The sequence below is a fragment of the Nuphar pumila genome, chromosome 6, assembly GCF_984573655.1.
Source record: "Nuphar pumila chromosome 6, dmNupPumi1.hap1.1, whole genome shotgun sequence".
NCBI classification, from domain to species: Eukaryota; Viridiplantae; Streptophyta; class Magnoliopsida; order Nymphaeales; family Nymphaeaceae; genus Nuphar; species Nuphar pumila.
This window is the reverse complement of record NC_143254.1, coordinates 116,596,921-116,624,156: the sequence shown is the minus strand read 5'-3', so window position 1 is coordinate 116,624,156 and position 27,236 is coordinate 116,596,921. Positions and strand designations below refer to the sequence as shown.

The window sequence follows — 27,236 nt, the reverse complement described above, 5'->3', positions numbered from 1 at the left end:
ACTCTTGGTTTTGACCTTAAATAACCATCTACAACCTATTGCTTTCTTTCCTAAAGGTAATTTAACTACTTCCCAGGTTTTGACTTTCTTAAGTGCATCTAATTTTATATTCATAGCTTCAACCTAGTAAGAAATGTTTTTGGCTCCATTGTAATGTATTGGCTCATACTATGAGTGTGGTGCTATTAAACAGACTCTATAATTTGGTGTCAATGTATCATAAGACACAAACCTACTTGGTGGAATAGAGACATGATTGGATCTTTTGAAAGCGGTTTCTTCTATAGAAGGGTTATGTGAGTATTTTTCTAAAGCACTTGGAGGATGTGGTTGCTCACACCGAGAATACATTTGTATATGTTTATTAACTATATCATCATTACTTAAAGATGAGCCAACATTCTCATCATTAGAATGTTCATGATCATCATCAACTAAGACTTCTTCGTTATCATTCAAAGAATTATCACAATTAAAATTAACTTCTCTTGGTAAGAGATCAAATAAAAAAGTGTAATCTACTTCATCTTTTTTATTATCTTTATCGAAACCATTTTCATTTTCTAAGAAAGTCACATCCTTAAAAACATATAGTTTATTATTTTTGAAATCAAAGCTTCTATAGCCTTTGATGTTAGAACGAGCTCGACCCATAAACTTTTTGGAATATCTTTAGAAATAAGAAGGGTCCTTGCAGTTTTCATAATATGCCTATATTTTCTTTTCACTAACCCATTTTGTTGGGAGCTTCTAAGTCATGACTTTTGATGATAAATTCTATTTTATTTTAAATAATTTTAAAAATCATTAGACAAATATTCTTTACCCAAGTCAGATTTAAGTATATAAATGTTGCTTTGAAATTGATTTTTGAAAATCATATGATTTTTTTTTAAAGAAAGAAAAAACACCTGATTTAAATTTGAGGAAGTAGATTCATACATATCTAGTAAAGTCATCAATAAATGTAACATACTATGAATAACCCCATTTTGATATGACCGAAGAAGGTCCCCATACATCCGTATGTACTAACTCAAAAGGTTTTTTGGAAATACAGGTTCTACTTGGAAACAAAATATATTTCATTTTACCAAAAATACAATCTTTGCAAGTGATATCGTTCTCATTACAAAAAATTTCCACAAAAGGGAAGAGATACATCTTTGAATAGCTTGGATGTCCAAGTCTTTTATTCCAAGTTTCAATGTCTTTATCTTGGACATAATTACAAAAAGATTTTGAAGAAAGATTTAAAGAATCCATGAAGTAGAGATCTCCTTTCCTATGGCCTTGGCCAATCTGCTTGCCGGACCGGAGATCCTGCACTGAGCAAACCTTAGATGAGAAGGAGATTTCACATCCATGATAAAAAATTTGAGAAACTGAAAAAATGTTTAAATTCAATTTTGGAACTACCATAACTTTTGGGACAAGAATTTTTAGAATCTAAAGTTTGAATGCTTTCAATTTTCAAAGATGTCCCTAGAGGACAACACCTATTACAAGAAAGAAAAAGACAAAAATGCCCCTGATGGCATTACCTATTACAAAACTGTACACAGCAAAATAAATAATATATATATATATATATATATATATATATATATTAACACAAGTTGGGATGAAGACTTCACTTAAATTTGGGAGAAGTGAACGCACTTATTAAGTTGATATTGCATTTTGTTTTTGTAATTAACTAATGTCCTTCATGTAGGGTTATTGTATGAGGCTATATGGTCCTTTAATTTGAGATGTCATAGTCCTTTTGCACAAGCATTGCTGTGATAATTTCATCATTTGAATACTATTGTGGCTTATATGTAAGGCTGTGAAACGAGATGAGCCATTTGAACTTGTAAAATAAGCTTGGCAGGCTGAACACCAACAACAGGTGTTTGTCTCGGCTCAACTCGCACAGGATTTTTAAGTAGTAATAACTTCTAGATATATTTTATATCATATAATGTAGTGCAAAATAAATAGGGGACATGTTTGGCTTGCAAACAGTAGGTTTCAACTTCAATTTCTATTACTTCCAGCATTAAAGAAATGTGTGTTTTCTGTAAACAAGTCAGCTTGAGCTTGGCCAGTAGGTTTAGGGTTTAAATCCTTTTAATTCCAACTTTAAAACATTGCATTTCATTTGTAAATAAGCCAGCTTGAACTCAGCTCTTTTAGCTTGAGTGGATCTTGCACCAAGCTTGGCTCAACTTGCCACGGGAGTTTGAACATCTCATGTTCGGTTTCTTTCACTTGTTTTCCAGCCTAACTATATGTCATCATTTTCTATGTTAATCAGCTTTTATGTGACCTGACACTTCTCCCTCTTGTTCTGCTACTGCTTCTTCTTCTTCTTCTTTTCCTTTCCTTTCCTTCATTCTTCTTCCTTCTTCCTTCTTCCTTTTTTCTGGTACATTTTTCTATGTACTTGCTCAATAGTAACAAAAAAGGGAAAAAATAAATTATACATGACATCCTGCCATACCCAATGATAATGTTATTTTCAGAATTCCATAGTAAATCATGTTTCTGCATGTGTTCAACACCTTGGAACAGACTGTCTTTCATTGTCGACCCAAACTGCCTATGTTTGGGGATGTCAATGAATCAGGTTTGGGTTGGATATCTGACTGAATCTGAATCCAATTAGTCGGATTTGGTAAAGCAGGTATTATCTAATTAATATGTGGGTTAAGATTTATGTACAGTTTTGCATCTGCTAACTGGATAAGGATTCTGTATTGCTTTTTCCTGTCTGACTGTGAACCCTATTATGATGCACTGATCCGTTGGTTCTCCAGTGCTGCTGTTGATTCAGAGAAGAAGGAGGAGGTGGCTATTAAAAAGATTGGCAATGCTTTCGACAACAGAATTGATGCTAAACGGACTCTTCGAGAAATGAAGCTCCTCTGTCACATGAATCATGAAAATGTAAGTTTCGTTAAGCATTTCTTGTCAGCTTGACATTTTTGTACTATTTGCTCTGCAATAAAGGTTTCTTATGCCATATTCAGTTCAGCATCTTGTGCAATGATTGGGAATAGTTGTGTTATGTTGATAAGCATAACTTGTTCTTCTCTTTTGATAAGATCAGAACTTTTAGGAGTTATCTTTATTTCAGACATTCATATTAAAATTAGAGTGCTTCCATTGATTTGCTAGTTTTGGTATGATCCAAGCTTTTAAAGTCTAGAGATGCATTGCATGCAAACAATCAGTTGTGTTTTGTGTAATGCTCTACTTGATCTATCATCACATAAAATCTTAGCAATGTCTAAGCATGTGGAAATTTCTCTGGCATCTTCCTTTATATAAATATTAAGTAAAATAATATCAATGTGATAGTGGATCAAGATTTGAATATGGTTTCAGAATCATATTTTGTTGGGCTAATGTTTAGGATGTTGTGTTGTTATTGTGGAAGGAAAATGTTCCTAACATAATAAAATGTGGGATGACATTCTTTCTCAGTGGTTGAAATAGATTTTGATGTTTAAGATTTAATGTACGTATATGTAGTTTGCTCCTGCCATTTAGAACATGCTTTCAGAATCATATTTCATTGGGCTAATGTTCAGGAAGTCAATCAGGAATTGTGCTGCCATTTATATAAGGAAAAATGTTTCCTAAACTAAAAAATGTGGTATCACATTGTGGTCAATGTAGATATTGATGTATAAGATCTAATGTACTACTTGTGGTTTGCTCAATGTTATCAGTACACATAGTATCGGCAGAAATTCGATATGCTGCAGGCCTGAATCGGTTATTTTTTAATAATTGTAAAAAAATACAAAAAAATCCTTTTTAATATTATTTAAATCTATTTTAATGGTTCTAACACATATCACATTATGATTGACACGTTATAATTTATTATTATTTTTGGGCCGATACAGAAGTAACAGAACGATTCAGTTGAGTATTGGTATCAGCCGATACAGCTGAATCGCTGGCCCAACGATTCACGGCCGATACCGATACTGACAACATTGAGTTTGCTGCTGCCATTTAGCTTGTTGACCTACTTTATATTGATTATTAAATAATTTTATTTTCGATTAACTTCATTAACTTAACTTTTCCTCTTGCCAGATAATTGCCATCAAAGATATCGTACGTCCACCACAGAAAGAAAACTTCAACGATGTATATATTGTATATGAGTTGATGGACACTGATCTTAATCAGATAATTCATTCTGACCAACCTTTAACCGATGATCACTGCCAGGTTTGCTACTTCTGCTTTCAACTATTTCTTGTTTAAAGATATGAGGAACTGAAAACTTTGATAATGCATCTATTTAGCTGTTGCTGCTTTCAACCTCAATAACATGGAACTGGAAGTACTTCAAATATAACCAAATGCTTTAGATATTCAATTTAAATGACTTTGCATCTGATGCTTATGGAAGCGACTTTGGATTATCAGCTTTGTATAAAAACCTAAATTACATAAATGGATAAAATGGTCTTGTCATAACTAACAACATATTTGTTAAGATTATATGTATATATATGTTTGTAATAGGAAATACCCAGTAGGGGTATTTCTATCTTTTTACACTGTGCTGTGCCCAGTAGGGGCACAACTGTCTTTTCACACTGTGTAATAGGATGTGCCTAGTAGGGGCACAACTGTCTTCATTTTTGTATTTTTTATTTGCAATATTGGCCTATTGCCAAGGGATTTTAGTCCTTTGGAATAGAGTTGTGAGCTCTGTAAGGAAATATGCGGAAGCACGAAAACACTAACCACTACAAACATACAAGTGCACATGCACAAGTCCACTATGGGACAATACAAAGATCAATAAGATATAAAAGATACACAAGAAGTAAAAAATGTAGACAATCTTATTGATAAAGTGCTTTAAAGAAGCATCAAATACAAGGGGGAACGACTCCAGTATTTATACACAAAAAAGGGGGAAGTAGGGGACCCTTGGGTGCTCCCAACGGTCATATTTATAACCGTTGGGGGCTGCCCCCAACGACTCTATGGTCATTTTGATTATAGAGCCCCTAGGGGTCCCTCAATATTACAAAAAGGAAAAATAAAAAATAAAAAAGGAAATAACAAAAATAACTGTTTTAATAAAACAGTTTATTACATGAGTGAAATGACTAAATGTAGACAATCTTTATTGATAAAGTGCTTCAAAGAAGCATAGAATATAAGGGGAAACAACCCCTATATTTATACACAAAAAGGGGGAAGTAGGGGACCCTTGGGAGCTCCGACCGTTGGGAGCCGCCAACGACTCTATGGCCATTTTGACCATAGAGCCCCTAGGGGTCCCTCAATATTACAAAAATAAAAAATAAAAAAAGGAAATAACAAAAATAACTATTTTAATAAAACAGTTTATTACATGAGTAAAATGACTAAAATGCCCCTATAGGGCATATGCCTATATAACTAGAAATAAACACACACACACACACATATATATATATAATATGTGTATATACAATCTTAACACCCCCCTCAAGCTTACAGTGTAAAACACCGAAAGTTTGTTGAGAAGAAAAAAGAAACGTGCGGCAACAAGAGGCTTAGTGAAGATGTCCACAAGTTGAAATTCTGAAGTGACAAAAGGCAACTCAATAGTTCCTCTCAAGAATTCATCACGAACTTAATGCCAGTTCATCTCGATATGCTTGGTGCGCTCATGAAATGTGTAGTTGCTGGCAATGTAAATTGCGCTTTTATTATCGCAATACATCTTTCGAAGATGTCAACACTCATATCCCTGAGAAGATTTCTTAACCATACAAGTTTCATAGTTGTAGTTGTCATAACTCTGTATCATAGTTATCAAAAACGTGCCTTGAGGCGCAAAAGGCACGCCTCGCCTTGAGGCGCGACCCTCTGTGCCTCAAGGTGCAAGCCTGAGGCGCAAATATATATTTTTTACTTTCCAACAAGATTTCTGAGACATAATCAGCAAAGTTTTTGTAGGTTAATCTCATATATTTTCCAGTTATTTCAGTTATGTAATAAATTTCTTAATATATTACTATATTTTAACTTTTGTTGGTTAATCTCGTATATTTTTCAGTTATTTCAGTCATGTAATTAGTTTCTTAATATATTTTAACTTTTGTTGGTTAATCTCATATATTTTTCAGCTATGTAATCGGTTTTTTAGTTACTTTTATATGTTAATCTCATATTTTTTAGAATAATCTCATATATTTTAACTTTTGTAGGTTAATCTCATATATTTTCCAGTTATGTAAACAGTTTCTTAGTATATTTTAACTTTTGTTGGTTAATCTCATATATTTTCCAGTTATGTAATCAGTTTTTAGTTACTTTTATATGTTAATCTCACATTTTTTAGAATAATCTCATATATTTTAACTTTTGTAGGTTAATCTCATATATTTTTCAGTTATTTCAGTTATGTAATCAGTTTCTTAGTATATTTTAACTTTTTGGGGTTAATCTCATATATTTTTCAGTTATGTAATCAGTTTTTTAGTTACTTTTATATGTTAATCTCATATTTTTTAGAATAATCTCATATATTTTAACTTTTGTAGGTTAATCTCATATATTTTCCAGTTATGTAATCGGTTTCTTAGTATATTCTATCTTTTGTTGGTTAATCTCGTATATTTTCCAGTTATGTAATCATTTTTTTAGTTACTTTTATATGTTAATCTCATATTTTTTAGAATAATCTCATATATTTTAACTTTTGTAGGTTAATCTCATATATTTTCCAGTTATTTCTGTTATGTAATCAGTTCCTTAGTATATTTTAACTTTTTTTGGTTAATTTCGTATATTTTTCAGTTATGTAATCAGTTTTTTAGTTACTTTTATATGTTAATCTCATATTTTTAGTACTTATTTGAGATTTTCTATTTCTTATTGATTGTTATTTCATCAATAAAGTATTTCTTTATTTATTTGTATTTATATATATATATATTTTATAATTTTTTTAAAGTTTAAAAAAAAAAATTGAGGCTTACGCTTTACGCCTCGAGGCTTACGCCTCACCTCAGTTTTTGGTGGAGCGCCTCGCTACACCTCAATGCTTTTCACAACATTGCTTTGTATTATGCTTCAGTGGAAGATAACAAGACCTTCTGCTACTTCTTGCATCGCCATGCAATCAGAGAATCTCCTAAAAAAACACAGAAACCAGTGATTGAGATTTTATCATTGGGATTTCCTCCCCAATCAACATCAGTATAAGCAAATAAATTTAAAGATGAGGATGGGGATAAAAAGAGCCCTGTAGTTATGGTATTCTTGATATATTTGACGATTCTTAATATAACACCCATGTGTACAGTTGTAGGAGCATGTTGAAACTGACTAGCAAAGTGAATGGCATAAGCGATATCTGGTCTGGTAATTGATAGATAAGTGAGACCCAATTAGTTTTTTGTAAGGTGTGGGATATTTGAGAAGAGTCTCATCTTCAAGTTTTAATTTAGCATTCACCACTTTAGGAGTTTCTACTTTCTTATCATCTGAAATGCCAGATTTAACACATATATCTGCAACAAGTTTCATTTGAGAAAGTATGTACCCTCTGGGAGAGTATGCAACTTCGATTCCTAAAAAATATCTTAAGAATCCTAAATCAGACATATCAAAATTATCTTTTAATACATTTTTAACATTACTAATTCCATTTTTGTCATTCTCTATTATAATCATATCATCTACGTAAAGTAGAAGAATAACAATGCTAGTACCTGTATTTTTCACAAAGAGAACAGTGTCAGTATACCATGAGAAAACCCAAATTAGTCATGATATTACTGAACCTATCATACCAGGCCTTGGGAACCTGTTTAAGACCATGCAAAGCTTTTAAAAGTGTAAGAGATTTTTCTTTTTCAACCTCAAATCCCGACGGAGGATCCATGTAAACTTCTTCATTTAGTTTTCCATTAAGAAAATCATTTTTAATATCTAATTGATATATAAGTCATTTTTTAGTTGACGCAACAACTATTAGGGTCCTAACAATAGTCATTCTAGCTACGGGTGCAAGGTCTCTTCATAGTCAATTCCATATTCTTGTGAGTATCCTTTAGCTACTAACCTTGCTTTATATCTTTCTAAAGTTCCATCACTCTTGGTTTTAACTTTAAAAACCCATCAGCATCTCTTGTTGAGAGGTTTCTTAACTACCTCTCACATTTTTGCTTTCCTAAGAGCATCTAGTTCTATGTTCATGGCTTCAATCCAATGAGGAACATTTTTAGCTTCGTTATAGTGTGAAGGCTCATGGTATGAATATAAAGTTATTAAGCAAGTCCTATAATTAGGAGATAATGTTTCATAAGACACAAACCTATTTGGTGGAATAAATTCTCTACTAGATCTTTTAAGAGGAGTTTCTTCTATAGATTCATTGTATTAATTTTTTTTTCTAAGGTACTAATAGGATTATTTTGCTCATGCTGGGTATAAACTTGAATATTTTTAGAAGAATTATCAATGATGTTATCACTACTTGGCGATGTTCCAATATTAGAATATTCATGATGTATATCATGTATAACTTCATAATGATTCAAAGAATCATCATTAGAATGAATATCTTCTCTTGGGAAGAGATCATACAAAAACATATAGTCGATTTCCTCCTTATCATATTCTTCAAAACCATTTTCATTTTCTAAGAATGTCACATCTTTGGAGACATAAAGTTTGTTATTTTTAAAATCAAAGCATCTATATCCTTTTTTATTTTCACCATATCCAATGAAAACACATTCAATTGCTTTTGAAGATAACTTATCGATTTTGTGTAAAAGCACAAAGCATTTATAACAAAAAATTCGCAAATGATTGAAGTCGGGTGTTATTTTCAGAAGTTTTTTATAAGAAGAGATATTTTTCAAGGTGGATGATGGCATTTGATTTATTAAATAATTAGAGGTTAAAACGACTTCTGTCCACAAAATTTTGGGAATATTTTTATAAATAAGTAATGTTCTAGCAGTTTCTACTATATGCTTATGTTTTCTTTCCACTAACTCATTTTGTTGTGGTGTCTTACGGAAAGACCTTTGATGGCAAATTCCATTTAGCTTTAGATACTTTTGAAAATCATTAGATATATATTCTCCACCCGAATCCAATCTAAGAATAGATATATTGCTTTGAAATTGATTTTTAACTTTCATATAAAATCTTTAAAGAAAGATAAAACTTCCGACTTAAGATTAAGAAAGTAGATTCATACATACCTAGTAAAATCATCAATAAAAGTCATATAATATGAGTAACCACCCTTAGACATAACTGGAGATAGACCTCATACATCAAAGTGCACCAATTCAAAAGGTCTTGTTGAGACAAAGGTTCTATTTGAAAATGGAATAGATTTCATTTTCCCAATAATACAATCTTTGCAAGTCATATCTTTTTATTACAAAATTTATTCTCAAAAGGAAAAAAATACATTTTAGAGTAGCTTGGATGTCCAAGTTTTTTATGCCAAGTTTTACATAAGGACAAAAAGAGTTTAAAGGAAGAGACAAATAATTTATAAAGTAAAAATCCCTCTTCTTATGGCCTTGCCCAATTCGCTTCCCAGATCGGAGATCCTGCACAAAGCAATCATTAGATGAGAAAAATATTTCACATCCATGGTCGGTAATTTAAGAAACAAAAAAAAATGTTTAAATTTAGTTTGGGAATGACTAACTTTTGGAACAATTTTTTTTTGAGAATTTTTAGAATCCAATGTTCCTATACTCTTAATTTTTAAAAAGTTTCATCGGCCATAGAAACACAAATACATTTGAATTGATGCATACATCGGTTAAGACATTTTCATGGAGAGTCATATGGAAAGATACTTCTGAATCTAGAATCCAAGAATACGTACTGAGTGAAGATGCCTAGGCAATGGCGGCACCCGATGTAGAAGAAGTTGCCTTGAGAATTTGTTGAAGTGCCATGGAAATTTGTCCAAGTATGTCTTTAAGATCTTCGCTCTTTCCCTCTTCTTTCTTGGGAGGTAATTCTACAATGGAAGCAACCTTATGCTTGAAAGTTTCATTTAACTTTGTGTAAGCAAGTTTAATGTGACCCGACTCATTACAATGATGACAAATAATCAATTTTCTTCCTTCACTATAGTTATTATTATTACTATAGTTACTTTGCCTCCCAAAGTGTGGAGGCTTATATGTTTTGACATGGTTGCCAGGTTTAGATACGGCCAAGACTTCGTCAAAACTCTTACTCATACCAAGACGAGTTTCTTCTTAGATAATTTCGGCAATAGCATCTTCTAAAGGAAGAGGAGTAGATCTATGTAGGAGAAAAGACCTAACTTGCTCAAATTCGGGACGAAGCCCAAATAGAAATTGAAAAAATCTTTCTTGTTCCATTTGTTTTTGCCTAAGTTTCACGTCTTCAATGGCAACCCCTTTAGGCTTTAGGAGTGCTAATTCATCCCATAGGAAATTCAAAGCACTATAATAATCTTGGATAGTCATTTCTCCTTGTTTGGTGGTCCTCACATTTTCTTACAAGAAATATGCTCTTGCAAGATCTTTTTGGGTATACATACCCTTCATAAAAAACCAAGCCTCATTGGCTTTGCGAAATTTTGCAATGTTAGCACATACCTTGAGTTCCACGTTGTTTATGAACCATGCAAGAATTTTTGCATGGTTACACTCAAAATCTTTCACTTGTTTATGATGATCTTCGATAGCCTTGGTGCGAGCATCTCTCTCTAGGGTTTTCTCTTGACCTCCTTCTATCTTTGTGAGCTTGAGTTGGGGTTCGGGAATAGTACCCATACTCATCACATAACCCTAAAGCTTTTCCCTTTGAGATTGTTTTTCATTGCGGGTGCCCACATCATGTAATTTTTACCATTGAGCTTGAATGAGAGACCAATCTTGGTTTTCATCTCATGAACAAAAGATGAAAGAAATGAAAAAGAAAGAGTGTTGTCACAAACACAATCTCTTTTGTCCAAAAACACTATGGCTTTGATACCATGTAAGGAAATATGCGGAAGCACGAAAACCCTAACCACTTAAAGGCTTTACAAGATTACAAATATACAAGTGCACACGCACAAGTCTACTATGGGATAATACAAAGATCAATAAGATATAAAAGATACACAAGAAGTAAAAAATGTAGACAATCTCATTGATAAAGTGCTTCAAAAAAACATAGAATACAAAGAGGAACAACCCCTATATTTATACACAAAAATGAGGAAGTTATGACCGTTGGGGGCTCTATGGTCATTTTGACCATAGAGCCCCTAGGGTTCCCTCAATATTATAAAAAGGAAATAACAAAACTAACTATTTTAATAAAACAGTTTATTACATCAGTGAAATGACTAAAATGCCCCTATAGGTTATATACCTATATAACTGGAAATATATATATATGTGTGTGTGTGTGTGTGTGTGTGTGTGTGTGCGCAATCTTAACAAGCTCCCCAACAACTCTTTTTGTAACCGTTGGGGTGCTCCCAACAACTCTTCGAGCCCATATACCTTTATAAATGGCCTCTCACTCTTGTAAAAATATGCTTATGTCAAGCATTTCAAGTTCAAATATATTTATATTTTTTATACTTGTTTCTAGGCCTTTGAGGTCATGTGGTTGTGCTCTTAACTTTGTCATGAAATATGCAGAAAAACAAAAGCAAGAGCCACATAGGGCTTACAATAGCACAAACACCTGTACATGCACAAGTCCACCATGGGATGATACAAGGTGCCAACATAAGTAATACAAACAGCCACTAAGGGCAATACCTTGCATTAAAGCACAAAAGCAAGAATAAAACAACTAACATTTTATTAATAATATACTCACAAAGTGAGTTAGAATGCTTTAGAAGAGCATTCCTTTTACAAAAAGAAAATCCTCTATTTATAAGCACAAAAGAGAGGAAGCGATATAAAAGAAGAGTCATGGGAGGCGGTCCTGTTGGACTCCCTTCAACGGTCATATTTATGACCGTTGGGAGTAGTCTAACAGCTAGTTGGACTGCCCCAACAGTCCTTTGACTGATGACTGATGGTACTTTGATTGTTTGGAATTTTATAAAAATATTTTTTATCAAAGCGAGTGAAAATCGTCCATCAAAATATAAAAACCGACTTTCACTGTTGTAGTGAGTCGGGCCGATCCACAGGGAACGGGAATACTTCAATACCCGTAATACAATCACACTTTATTAATAATCAAACATACTGTGATTGAACATTACACTACAGGAACATTTGGCAATATTAAGTGATCTTCTAAGGGCTATGCCTGCACATCTATATACTAAACTTTGATTTGAAGATTGTGGGACCCTGCAGCCACACCAAAAAAAAAAACACAAATATCTGAACCTTAATCAAATAACATAAACAAGACAACAATTAACTATTGAAAATGACTATCAAAGAATTAAACGAACTATGCTATATACTATGCATTCATGAAAAATCTAAATCTGATTTTTAAGTTAACCTAAGCTGCTGCTAAACTATGACACACCCATGTTAATCACGTGCATATCAGAAAATCACAGAAAAATAAAGAACTTAAGACAAATCGTTAAATGCAAACTACTACCTATCCCTAAATTGAATTAATTAAAATGATAGTCAATGAGAGCAAAATGCATAGAATTTGACTGCCTAAGTCAAACTTATAAACTGGAGCACGCCTCTAGTAGGGTCCACAATTATTACTATGATTAAAATTAAGACAGTAATTGAATCAATAACAAAGTTAACAAGAAAGAGTAAAATCAACTTTAATTACCTAATCTAATTAAGTCTAATAATCAACATTTATCCTAGAGTTAATGACATATTACCTAATTAACTAAAGTGGGGGCTAACCAAATGACACCTAAAAGAGAGAAACGACTGGGTATAAAGCAAAGAGTTGTGGCTTGTGGAAGAGATAAGATAGAGAAGGAGAGAGGGTCGACACCCAATATGGGGCCCACACGTTTTTACAATCTATGTCAACCTAATTAATTCAAATAAAACATACCTCACGTAAGTGGTTAGCTACCATTAGGAAAAGCAATAACTAATTCAAATTTACCTTTTGAAATACCAAATCTTGACGTTCTATGAATTAGGTAACCCTTGACTCACTAATTCCAACCTTTTTAATTCAGCCTAAACTTAAGATATGCTGCCTAAGGTAAATCTAGATTAGTTACCTAGATGACAGTTACAAAGTAAAGTCAATAAAACATGAACCTACAATTAAGGATTTTGAATTCCAACAATCCCTAAAAATAAGGAAATCAATTCACTATTTTGCTTTCTATATTAATGCTAGGTCAATCTAATTTACTAATGCCATTCTAATTTAATTACCTACCTAACAGTTAGGGCCAATACACATCCTTACTTAAAGACAAAAAAAACTCACGTAATTGACTTTCAAATCCACTAAAAATTTGGCATCTACTCACGCCCTTACTAGATATGGACAAAACAAAATTTTTGTTTTCTTTTTCAAACTTTGACTAAAATAACCTAAAGCTAACCCTAGTCAGCACTCTTCAAGGTGGTCGACCTCCTTGAAGGCTAACTATACCAAAAAAAAATGTATTTTGAAATTCAACACTTAGTCAACATTTTCTAAAAATGACATACTAAATGCAATTGACAAAAATGCCCATGGTCAAAAGGTCAATGCCTAAAAACACTTTTACACATTTGGCCACTATTTAAATTAGATTGAACGGACCAGAATTCATGTCTCGTGCTAGAATCTCCATAGTGCATGCCGGAATTTCAAAAACTAGTTTTATCGATTTCTTCAGAAAATCGTGCGAATTTCAATCAAGTCCAATATTTTGTAGCCACTTAACATAAATCAGATTTTAAACATTGAAATATCTTCCATGGCATATTGTACTCAGATCTGTAACGAATTGACAGGTTTCGACAAACAAAAAAATAAGTAAAGAGCACATTACACAATTTTTGCAATTTTCGATCCTAAATTACGAAAGAGATGCAAGAAGGCTTACCTTTCGGAAGCCCGACGAGTGAAGGTGCAAGAAGAGCGGACCATGGCCTTTGGAACCTCCCAAAGACGTCCTTCAATGGCTGCTCCCAAGTCTGCAAAAATTCAGCAGGGTTCACGGTGGCTGGGTAGAGGAAAGATGGGCCAAAATACCCGTAAGAAGAAAATCCGGCCGTTAGATGCAAGAAGGCTGACTGGATCTTCGATAGTGCTTGATTACTCAAGCACGAATCACGCTGTTATCCTGTTAAATCTCTGCAAAAACACATCAGCAATCTATGAAGAAAAATGAAACAAGAAATATAGAGAGAATAAAAATGATAGGATAGAGAAAGATGGAAAGATAGAAGGGAGAAGGTAGCCGGATTCCGACAAAGAAGAAGATTATGTGCAAGAACAAAATGGAGAATTTTTCCAGCAGCCATGGACAAAAGCCCTTCCATGGAGAACACGTCCCATTTGAAGAGGCTCAAAAACTAATTTTTGGAAATTTCAAAACAGCTTCCCTTTTTCAAAGAATTTCATTTTCACCTGTGTTGTGAAAAGCGTTGAGGCGTAGCGAGGCGCTCCACCAAAATCTGAGGCTAGGCGTAAAGCGTAAGCCTAAAAAAAATGAAATTCTTAATTTCAAGGGACATTCCAAAAAAAAATTGGGTCGAAGTTGTTTTAATGTCTAAATAAATAGAACTCCTTCGTCTTCGTTATAAAATGTTTCTCCATTTGAAAAAACTTTTTAAAATGACCCGATTTTAAAAGACTAAGAATCTTTGGTTGTAAGTCTTATGTGCTTACTCGTAAAAATGATAAACTATCTCCAAAAGCCATTGAATGTGTTTTCTTGGGTTATGGTGAAAATAAAAAAGGGTACCGATGTTTTGATCCAATAAATAACAAGCTATATGTTTTAAAAGATGTCACCTTTTTTGAAAATGAAAATGAGTTCGATAGCAAAGGACCTAAAGAAGAAATTGATTACTCATTTCTATTTGATCTATTGCTAAGACGTGACGAGTCAAACTCTATTAAGGTGTTTGATTCTTTTGACAATAACTTTAGTATTGATCATTCGAAGTTAGTTATCGACATGAAAGTTTGAATGAAAATGTATCAATTGATATGCATGTGTATGTTAGACAGAGGGAAGGTAATCACCCATGTGCCCTTGACAAGTTCTCTCAAAACATACCCTTAGAAGAATCCCAACTTAGGAGATCAAATCAAATCTCTAGTGTTAAAAGTAGATTTGTATCATATGACTCACTTTCTACAAGGTTTAGTGCATGTTTAATAACTCTCCACTCTTATTACGAACCATCTCATTATAATGATGCCAAACAATACTCTCATTAGAATTAAGCAATGAAAATATAACTTAATGCTTTTAGAAAAGCAACACATGGGAAATAGTTGATCCTTTTGTAGGTAAGAAACCTATAGGATGTAGATGAGTGTTTAAAGTCAAAACTAAAAGTGACAGATCATTAGAAAAATATAAAGTAAGGTTAGTCGCCAAAGTGTATGCCCAAGAATATGGAATAGATTATGAGAAAATGTTTGCTCCCGTCGCAAGAATGATTAGTGTTCGAACTCTCATTGCCATTGCCTCTATTAAAAAATGGTCAATTTTTCAATTAAATGTTCAAAATGCCTTTTTAAATGAAGAACTCGGTGAGGAAGTTTACATGGAACCCCCTCTAGGGGTTAATTTAAATAAAAAAAATTTAAAACTTAAAAAGGCATTGTATGGTCTTAAACAAGCTTTTAAGGCTTGGTATGATAAATTTAGTAATGTTTTGATTAATTTAGGATTTATCTCTTGTTATACAGAAAATAGGTACTATAATTGTGATTCTTCTATATGTTGATGATATGATCATCGCATGAAATGACAAAGAAGGTGTTATTAAAATTAAATCAATTTAAAGAAAACTTTTGATATGTCTGATACGAGTCAAATAGATTTTTTCCTACTTAGAAAGAGAGATAGGGGTTGTTGCATCGATTGTAAGGTTATACCAGGAGAAAGTGTAGCTACACAACATAGAGTCTTAATTTTAGATCTTAGAATTAGACAATGCCGCAAAAGGGATAGACATAGGATAGATCCTAGAATTAAGTGGTGGGCACTGAAAGGAGCTAAACAAGGAATGTTTGTAGAGCAGGTAGTTAAGGAAGTTGATTGGTGTCTCGAGGAGGATTCAGAATCAATGTGGAATAAGATAGCGGGTGGTATGAGAAAAGTAGCTAAGGAGGTATTGGGTGAGTCTAAAGGCGGTGCACCACTAGGTAAGGATACATCATGGTGGAACGAGGATGTCAAATTAGCTATTAAGGTTAAAAGAGAGTGTTATAGAAATCTAAGTAAGAGTCGTGATAATGAGAATTTGGAGAAGTATATGATAGCAAAGAAGGAAGCTAAAAAAGTTGTTCGAAACGCGAGGGCTAAGGTATATAAGGAGGTTTATGACAAGTTGGATACCAAAGAAGGCGAGAAGGATATTTATAGGCTTGCAAAGATGAGAGATAGGAAATCGAAGGATTTGGGTATGGTTAGATGTATCAAAGATGAAACGCAAAGGGTTTTAGTCAAAGATGAGGAGATTAAGGAAAGATGGAAAGATTATTTTGATAAGCTATTTAATGATAGTCATGCTCAAGATCTTGGAGACTTCTCCATTCCTTTTCATGAGATAAATCGTGACTTCATGCGCAAGATTCAAAAGAAAGAAATTGCAGAGGCTTTGAAGAAAATGAAATCAAGAAGGGCAGTTGGCCCAGATGGTATACCTATCGAGGCTTGGAAATGCTTGGGAGAGAAAGGTTTAGAATGGTTGACAAATCTTTTTAACTTGATTTGGCGAACAAATAAGATGCCTAATGAGTGGAGGAAGAGTACTTTGGTGCCTTTATATAAGAATAAGGGTGATATACAAGATTGCACAAACTATCGTGGTATAAAACTCATGAGTCATACTATGAAACTTTGGGAGAGGGTGATTGAGTCTAGGTTGAGGAAGGTTGTCATGATATCGGAGAATCAATTTGGTTTTATGCCTGGAAGATCAACTATGGAAGCTATACATCTTCTTAGACAACTTATTGAAAGATATAGAAAGAGGAACAAAGATTTGCATATGGTTTTTATTGATTTAGAGAAGGCATACGATAGAGTACCTAGGGACGTTCTCTGGTGGACAATGATGAAGAAAGGTGTTTCTCTCAAGTACATTAGTATAATTAAAGATATGTATGAAGGAGTAGTAACCAATGTCCGCACTTGTGGAGGGGTGACAACCAATTTTCCGATAACGGTTGGGTTACATCAAGGATCTGCTTTAAGCCCTTTCCTATTTGCGATAGTGATGGATGAGCTTACGAGATCAATCCAAGAAAATGTACCGTGGTGTATGTTGTTTGCTGATGATATTGTTTTGATTGATGAGTCTAGAACTGGGGTTAATGCTAAGTTAGAATTATGGAGACAGACATTGGAAGCTAGAGGTTTTAAGTTGAGTAAGAGTAAGACTGAATATATGGAATGTCGGTTTAGTAAGCAACGAAGTAGTGATGGGAGTGTAGTGAAGCTTGGTGAGCAAGATATACCGGTGAATGATTATTTCAAATATTTGGGATCCATCATTCAAAAGTATGGAGAAATTGATGGAGATGTAAATCATAGGATAAAGGTTGGGTGGATGAAATGGAAAAGTGCTACTGGAGTGCTGTGCGATCGTAGAATGCCATTGCGGTTGAAGGGAAAGTTTTATAGGACGACTATTAGACCCGCTTTACTATATGGTACGGAATGTTGGGCTGCCAAGAGACATCATATTCAAAAAATGAGTGTAGCTGAGATGCGGATGCTTAGATGGATGTGTGGAAATACAATAAAAGATAAGATTCGGAACGAAGAGATACGTAAGAAGGTAGGTGTTGCACCAATTGAAAATAAGATGCGAGAGAATCGTTTACGGTGGTTTGGACATATTCGGCGAAGGCCTAATGATGCTCCAGTTAGAAGGTTGGAGAAATGGGAAAATATATTAGTTAAAAGAGGTCGGGGTAGGCCTAGGAAGACTTGGATGGAGATGATAGGAAAGGATATGAATGCTTTGAACCTCACCGAGGACATGGCGTTGGATAGAAATGATTGGAGGAAAAGGATTCATGTGGAAGACCCAAAATGAATTTCTTTTTTGGTTCATATCGCTGACCCCAATTGTTTTGGGATGAAGGCGTAGTTGTTGTTGTTGTTGTTGTTGTTGTTTTGATATGTCTGACTTGGTTTTTTTGAGATACTTTTTAGGAATTGAGATTGTCTACTCTCCCGGAGGATATATTTTATCTCAAATGAAATTGACTGCTGACATATGTATTAGGTCGGGAGTTTCAGTTGAAAAGAAGGTGGAGACCCCAGAAGTCATAAATGCAAAATTAAGACTCGAAGATGGTGTATTGCTTGAAGATCCTACTCCATATCGTCAATTGATTGAATCTCTTACTTACCTCTCCATCACCCGACCTGATATCGCTCATGTTGTTCATGCAGTAAGTCAGTTTCAACATGCCCCTACCACAGTGCACATGACAACAATTATGAGGATTGTGCGATACATTTCTTATCCTCTTCATCATCTTTAGATCTAACTGCTTATACTGATGCTGATTAAGGTGGTAACTCAAATTATAAAATCTCAACTACTGGTTTTTGTATTTTTTTTAGGAGATTCGTTGATCTCTTAGAGGTATAAGAAACAACAGAAGGTCTCATTATCTTTAACTGAGGCAGAATATCATGCAATGACAACGATAACAATGGAGCTTGTTTGGCTTAGGTCTCTTCTTTAAGACATAGGAGTTTCCATCTTCAAATCCTCGAAGATGTGTTGTGACAACAAAAGTGTAATCTACATTGCAAGCAATCACACATTTCATGAAAGAATAATGTGTGAGAGATCCAAAGTGTCCTTGTTGCTAAGAACAATGCATTCCAACATGTCTTGTGGCATTAGATTGAACAAATCATGTTCACATCTGTGATTTCTCACTAGATTGTACCACCCTCTTGCATGCATGCACACAACACATATGCGCACCTCCATCTCTGATGGAATAACAAATTCATAGTTATGGACTAACAAATTCATAGTTTTTTCTCCTAGGAAATCTTAATAAGAATATCGTCTAGATTTTTTACATATGTTTTTACCACGTAGATAAATCTTTGGTGCCTTTATATAAGAATAAGGGTGATATACAAGATTGCACAAACTATCGTGGTATAAAACTCATGAGTCATACTATGAAACTTTGGGAGAGGGTGATTGAGTCTAGGTTGAGGAAGGTTGTCATGATATCGGAGAATCAGTTTGGTTTTATGTCTGGAAGATCAACTATGGAAGCTATACATCTTCTTAGACAACTTATTGAAAGATATATAGAGAGGAACAAAGATTTGCATATGGTTTTTATTGATTTAGAAAAGGCATACGATAGAGTACCTAGGGACGTTCTATGGTGGACAATGATGAAGAAAGGTGTTTCTCTCAAGTACATTAGTATAATTAAAGATATGTATGAAGGAGTAGTAACCAATGTCCGCACTTGTGGAGGGGTGACAACCAATTTTCCGATAACGGTTGGGTTACATCAAGGATCTGCTTTAAGCCCTTTCCTATTTGCGATAGTGATGGATGAGCTTACGAGATCAATTCAAGAAAATGTACCGTGGTGTATGTTGTTTGCTGATGATATTGTTTTGATTGATGAGTCTAGAGTTGGGGTTAATGCTAAGTTAGAATTATGGAGACAGACATTGGAAGCTAGAGGTTTTAAGTTGAGTAAGAGTAAGACTGAATATATGGAATGTCGGTTTAGTAAGCAACGAAGTAGTGATGGGAGTGTAGTGAAGCTTGGTAAGCAAGAAATACCGGTGAATGATTATTTCAAATATTTGGGATCCATCATTCAAAAGTATGGAGAAATTGATGGAGATGTAAATCATAGGATAAAGGTTGGGTGGATGAAATGGAAAAGTGCAACTGGAGTGCTGTGCGATCGTAGAATGCCATTGAAGGGAAAGTTTTATAGGACGACTATTAGACCCGCTTTACTATATGGTACAGAATGTTGGGCTGCCAAGAGACATCATATTCAAAAAATGAGTGTAACTGAGATGCGGATGCTTAGATGGATGTGTGGAAATACAATAAAAGATAAGATTCGGAACGAGGAGATACGTAAGAAGGTAGGTGTTGCACTCATTGAAAATAAGATGCGAGAGAATCGTTTACGGTGGTTTGGACATATTCGGCGAAGGCCTAATGATGCTCCAGTTAGAAGGTTGGAGAAATGAGAAAATATATTAGTTAAAAGAGGTCGGGGTAGGCCTAGGAAGACTTGGATGGAGATGATAGGAAAGGATATGAATGCTTTGAACCTCACCGAGGACATGGCATTGGATAAAAATGATTGGAGGAAAATGATTCATGTGGAAGACCCAAAATGAATTTATTTTTTGGTTCATATCGCTGACCCCAATTGTTTTGGGATGAAGGCGTAGTTGTTGTTGTTGTTTGTTGTAGATAAATTTATATGGAGATCTTTTAATATGTATTCGCAAACTAATAAATGTCTCTTGGTCTCCAAAATACATTATTTATTGTTCTCTTGTGCTATTGTGCCTAGACATCTTGTGACTATATATTTTGCCCATTAGTGGCCTTGTGACTTTATGTATCTTGCCTATTAGTGGCTTGTTATTGTGTATTTAGAGTTATCACTTGTGATCCCTCATTTCATTATAGTTAGATTGAGGCACCGTTTGATGCGTTGGAAAGCTAACATCATCAAATTTAATTTATTTTTAAGTGCAAAACCAAATTCAATCGTTTGGTGGTAAAAAATGCACTCAAAGTGGGTCCTACTTGAAAACATGATTGTCATTGAACAAGTTACATTGTTTTCGTCATAACTTCCTATTTTTATATTGTATTGACTTGATTTTTAGCTTGTTGGAAAGCTAAGATCCTCTAGTTTAATTGATATTTTGAATAAAAGTTTAGAGGATGCTGTTTTGAAGTCCCAAAGTTTAAACTAGCATAACTTTATAATAACCTTGTCCAAATTGAGGTGTTTACACGGACATACATCATTTGGTTTTACTTTCAAATGAGAAAGTGATGGGACAATAATAGAATACAGATGGGTGTACTTATGTAGTAAGAATCACAATTGGATTTAATTTTTTAAGAAGAGGTCTGTCTTAACATCGTTTCCTTTAAATTGCTAGAAAATTCAAGCTATCAGAAATATTTCTATTGCCCTTGACATAATTTAGACTGAAATTATTTGTATTTAGAGAAGCAAGTTGACATCACTTAAAACTTTTTTCTTTTCTTTTTCTCTGTTGCTATTTGTTCTTTAACTGGAAACTGTTCATGAAACTGAGTCACATGCTGTTTGCAGTATTTTATATATCAATTGTTACGAGGATTGAAGTATGTGCACTCAGCAAATGTCCTCCATCGTGATCTAAAACCCAGTAATTTGCTTCTTAATTCAAATTGTGACTTGAAGATTGGAGATTTTGGGCTGGCACGGACTACATCTGAAGCTGATTTCATGACAGAGTACGTTGTCACACGTTGGTATAGGGCACCCGAACTTCTGCTTAACTGCTCAGAGTACACTGCTGCAATTGATATCTGGTCTGTGGGTTGCATACTTGGTGAGATTGCTAATAGGGCACCTCTTTTCCCGGGCAAAGATTATGTTCATCAGCTCAGACTCATTACTGAGGTATGGATTAGGGACTGTTTTGACATGCTTTTTTTCTTCAATAACAATCCTGATGAGGTTGTTTCTCATCGATATATGAAAACTTTGCAGAATGCTCTAGCTTCATTTATTAGATAAATGATTAAGAGCAACTCGTCTTAAATTGTTATAAGCAGACAAGAATACTAGTTTAATGAGTTATGCTCTTTCTTTTTTTTCCTCCTTTCCAACAAAAGCTGATAGGGTCGCCTGATGACTCAAGTCTTGGGTTTCTACGCAATGACAATGCTCGAAGGTTCATTAGGCAGCTTCCACAGTACCCAAAGCAAAAGTTCTCTGAGAAATTCCCAAATATAGCACCTGGAGCTGTTGATTTGCTTGGAAAGATGCTTGTATTCGACCCAAGCAAGCGGATTACGGGTAAATTTAGTTTTTCCAATGTTAGCCAGCATTTGTCCCATCTTTTCTGAATTCTATTCTTATCATGAAGTTTCATGCTTGTTTAACTTAATACAGTTGATGAGGCGTTGTGTCATCCTTACATATCAAAGATTCATGATATCAATGATGAACCTACATGCCTTGTACCTTTCAACTTTGATTTTGAAAAGCCATCCTTCACTGAGGAAGACATAAAGGAACTAATTTGGAGGGAGTCTCTCAAGTTCAATCCAGACCCAGTGGAGTAGGCAATAATGCTTATAAGCTCTAACATTTGTTGAGACATCTCTCTCTCTCTCTCTCTGGTGAAAAGGTCAGGTGCAATATGATTGCACAAATATTTGTGCATTAAGCACCTGATCACCCTCCATCTTGGGGACAGGGCCTATCAGTTGTGGGGTCCAAAGCCTGATGGAGGGCAATTAGTTGCTTAATGCATGATTTTTGTGCTATGTGATTGCACCTGATCCGGACTCGTGTGTGTACGGTAAGGTTTTCCTTTTCACACTTTTTTGTATCAGATCTCATCTACTGTATGTTCCAACATTCTTTATAATATAAAGTTTGATATTAGTTTGTGTCTACATAAGTTAGAAAAAATTTCATATTTTGCTCTTTGTTATTTTCAAAATTTGCTGCATTTGTTCAGTTTGTATATTCTTGATTGTGCAAGGTCAGTTTGCACATGGGTTGTTTGCAACCTGGTAGCTTTGCGTATATATTATCCATGCACAACTGAATCTCAGGTACTGGTTGAGTTCTATTTGTAGGCAAATTTTCAAAAGCACACCTAAAGTTTTGACAATAATAAAAGACAGACCTAAGTTTTTCATATTGTTAAAGACACACCCAAGTTTTTGTTCCATTTATGAAAAAACAGACCCATCAATTTAACTTCGGTTTTATTAGCCCAAGTTGAGTTAATACGATGAAGTTAATGATTTACCTTCAACAACTTTTTGTTTAAGGAATTTATCAAAAATAGACCTACAGTTTTGGCAGAAATAAAAAACAAACCAACTTTTGGTAACTACAGTGGACATTTAACATCAACTTTGATGGAAGTAAACCCTCAGTTTTTTTTATCAAGCATGAAAAAGTTTAGTTGTGTTTTAAAAAATGTTGAATATATATATGGTGGTTGTTGTTTTGGAGGAAAAGGATTCATGTGGAAGACCCAAAATGAATTTCTTTTTTGGTTCATATCGCTGACCCCAATTGTTTTGGGATGAAGGCGTAGTTGTTGTTGTTGTTGATATATATGGTGGTTTGGTATCACGATACCTTGTGGTGGTACACACTCTTGTTTGTATGATCTAGCCACCAAACGGTAAATCTAACTGTATAAATGTATTTAAAATGGTATATTTAATACTTTAGAAGGTTTTATCATGTTTAATATACCATCGGATTCATTTTTGAGATGGTGGAATTTCAATGGCTCACAATTCATGAACATAAGGATGGTTTAGAAATGGTATAAGAAGTCTTGTTTAAGTCACTTAAACACATGAAAATATTAAACAGGACATGCTAATCATTATCCAAAGGTTAGATTCCGCGGAGCTTAGATCTATGTAAATTAGGAGTGTACCATGCCCTAAGTTATGGTACCACCGCACGCGTGTGTGTGTATAGTCACTAAAATATGAAAACTGAAAATATGAGAACTAATGTGTAAACCATAATTTTTATGATTTTTTTATTCTTTTCTCTTGAATCTAATGGTATGGATGTGATGTACATGCTTGGTTTCGTAAGAACACGCTCTTGAATCATCCGATTTTGATGCATAAATGAGATTTTTTTAAGGCTTTAAAATCAATGGCTTATATTCTTCATAAATATTCAAGCATTAAAAACCATATTTTTCAATAAAAATACATGATCCAATGGTTGATTCTTAGCAAATTCAGCATGCCACACACATCTAAATGACTACTGTATGGCAAAAATAATATGTTTTTAAAAATCTTATAATTTTTGAAAATTTGCCTGATGTTTAAAATCATAAATGTTTGGCGTTAAAATACTTATTTTAACCTTCATAAGAACAAATTCTCTTTATATATATATATATGCAAAATTCCTCCAAAATATATGCTATATTATTGTATCACTGATAGATTTTGTCATTGATTTTTGACCCAAAAAATATAAAAAAATTAAAAATTAGACAAAAATATCTTTTCAACAATACCTGATTTATTGAAAAATGACGAAGAACATTGTAATACAACCCTAACAACGTTCCTATAAAAAGAGATGAATAGGCACAACTGCACTAATCTCGATTATTCTATATTATTTTCAATCACCTGTGTTAAAAATCTAGAAAATAATAAAATGGTCAAAGACAGATTGGGCACTAGCTTTTCAATGCCACCAAGATCACCAAGATCGTATGAGTGGTTGAGGAGAAATGTCTTTTAAAGATTAGACTGTTTAGTTGTTTCAGTATATAGAACATGTTTTTGTTTCAGAACTCAGAAACAAAAACCCTAAATGGGTTTTCGGTTTTAACTTAAAACAAGAAATTTATAAGCTTATAGCTTAGCGTTAGAGCGATCATAAAAACGTAAGTTTTTGATATCAGATTAAAGAGATACAAATATGAGAGATCAGAGACTATTCTCCAAATATGTAAATATACAAATTTTCTCCAGAGCAGCCATATGCATTCTTGCTAACTTACTGTTTCCACCATGATCCCAGGTCCCCCCCCCCCGCCCAAAAAAAAAAAAAACTCATTGTTTCCAATGTTTAATGACCGCCCAAGAGAAAGACCAGATCAGCTGATTACAATTCTTTCAAGTTCGCTATGGGGAAATTAAAAGTTAGAAAAATTTACAAAAACACTGTATTTTAAAAAACAGCCTACCTTTTGAAAGGTTAAAAAACACGCCTAGGTTACAAAATAATTCTCAAACACACACCTCCTTCTTCAACTAATGTGGGGTTATCATGGTCAAACCATATTTCCCTCCTCTCTCTTTCTACCGTTTAACCAAAAGTGAAAATGAGGGCTTTTGAGGGTTCTTGACATATTTCGTTCTGCCGGAGCAAATTGCCGGAGGTCGTCCTCACCCCACTTCTCCGCCTGTTGGTTGCTGCAGTTGTCCAACTGGTTCTCTCTCTCTCTCTCTCTCTGCGCTTCAGGCGCTGCAATAGGCGTGGTGATTTCTATGGCTATGGCTCCGTTCTTTACTTTCTACTTTTTTCTCATTCTTAAAAAAAAAAGCCTTTGTTTTTTTGACTGAATAAACCATCATTTTTACTTTTGGTTAAATGGTAAAAACAGAGAGGCTAATATGGTCATCAGGACGTAACTGACTACGGTAAATCTAGGCTGTCTTGAAAATTGTTTTACTAACTCAGGCAGCTTTTTGTTCATAAAAAGATAAGTTGATTTTTTAATTACATCAAACATTAGGCATGGTTTTGTAATTTTCCAAAAGTTATCACATGTAATTGTCAGTTGAGAACCTTATTTTTATTAAAGATCAAGTTCAATTTGTCACAACTTTATTACTCGGATACCCTCTTGGTATTTTTACTTCAAGAGTTTTGGAAACCAACAATGAAATGAGCTTCTTACCTTGCAAAAATTTTCAAACACACCTAAATTTTGGGCGATAATGTAAAACATGTGTGTAAGAAATATTGGGTACGCTCCATGGCATCTCAGTTTAATGTCATTGATGTGAGCTTTAGCTGACCAATTTGATATATATATATATATATATAAATATTGGCTATGCTCCATAGCATGGCATATCTAGCTTAATGTCATTGATGTGAGCTTTAGTTGACCAATTTGACCATACCTATTGTTATAGATCACTCCTGATTCATTCAAAAAGCACCTGATTTCTACCACCCAGATCTGGATTCGCCCAAGAGTCCCTACTTGAGAAATCACCCAAGTGTCCCAGCTTGAGAAGGACTTGGGGGACACCCCTTCCTATTTGGGGTTCTTGCTTTCTTGGTCACTTGGGACTCTTATTTTCTTTAGAATTCTTGGTTAGACTCTTTAAATGTGATATTTTATTCTTGGTGAATTATGAATGAAGTTTATTGAGTGAATCCCTATTCTTCATTCTTTTTCATGATTTTCAACCCTAAGAGAACACACTTCTCCCTCTCCTCTTTCACATTTTTTTCTCAGTAGCAGCCCGCTTAGAGGGATCAATATTCTCCCTTTGCCCTACTGCTTATTCTATCTGACATAAAGTCTAACCGGATCGACAACAAATTTCTCTCTTTCTCGGTTTTCTTCCCCTGCTCTAGAACCTTTCTGAAGCCAAATTTGCAGAAATTGTACCTCCCTGAGGTCGGGTTCTAACAATTGGCATCAAAACAAGGCTTTTTACAGTATCAAGAATGACCATATCTGTGTTCCTAGAAGTAGATCAGATTCTTTTTCATGTCAGCAAGGGTTCACTTCCTTTAATCAGGTGCAATCTACCCTCTTCTTGTGATTTTTGCTTTGTCCAATCCTTAGGTGTCACCTGGGATTTTTATTTTGCTACTAGTCAATCTTTTTTTGGTAGCGTACTAGGCGTGAGGTTGATTTTTTGTAACCCGTACGAAGACCAGATTCTTGAGATCACCAGTGGATTAGTCAGTGCTTTTGGGAGGGTTTGACCAATCCAAACATGTAGCTGAACTCAACTTGCATCCTTGATAATCCAATCTCGAGTGTACAAGCCCTGCGCCTAGTGGGATGTATGCGTTAGGAGTTCTTGTTTAGTTCCTAGTCCCCAATACCCATTATTGAATTTATATCTCCCATGGATACCCCAAGGATGACACGGGCTCAAGATCATATAGGCGAGTTACACAGAGATTCAAGCTTGCGACAACCACTTTGAATAAAGGATCAATAGAGTGACGCAGAACCTTAAGGTCATGAACAAACACATATACGTATTGAACGAGGAGCTGGATGAGCGATTCCATTAGGTCCTTACGAACCATGACTCCATGCA

At 34.3% G+C, this 27,236-nt stretch overlaps 1 protein-coding gene across 2 annotated transcripts in view; it reads left to right on the top strand.

Moving 5' to 3' along the window:
- Positions 1-22,818, top strand: part of LOC149835844 (mitogen-activated protein kinase homolog MMK2-like) — a 36,702-nt gene extending 13,884 nt beyond the window's left edge. The window contains exons 2-6 of one of the 2 annotated variants that reach the window (XM_090008787.1): positions 2,805-2,934; positions 4,099-4,236; positions 21,604-21,825; positions 22,041-22,224; positions 22,321-22,818. In XM_090008787.1, coding sequence (XP_089864913.1) covers positions 2,805-2,934; positions 4,099-4,236; positions 21,604-21,825; positions 22,041-22,224; positions 22,321-22,493 — 847 coding nt within the window. In that variant the 3' untranslated portion in view covers positions 22,494-22,818. Of the gene's footprint in view, positions 1-2,804; positions 2,935-4,098; positions 4,237-21,492; positions 21,826-22,040; positions 22,225-22,320 lie in introns of both variants that reach the window. The other variant, XM_090008786.1, reaches the window with a different exon arrangement.
- The last annotated feature ends 4,418 nt before the right edge of the window (positions 22,819-27,236 follow it).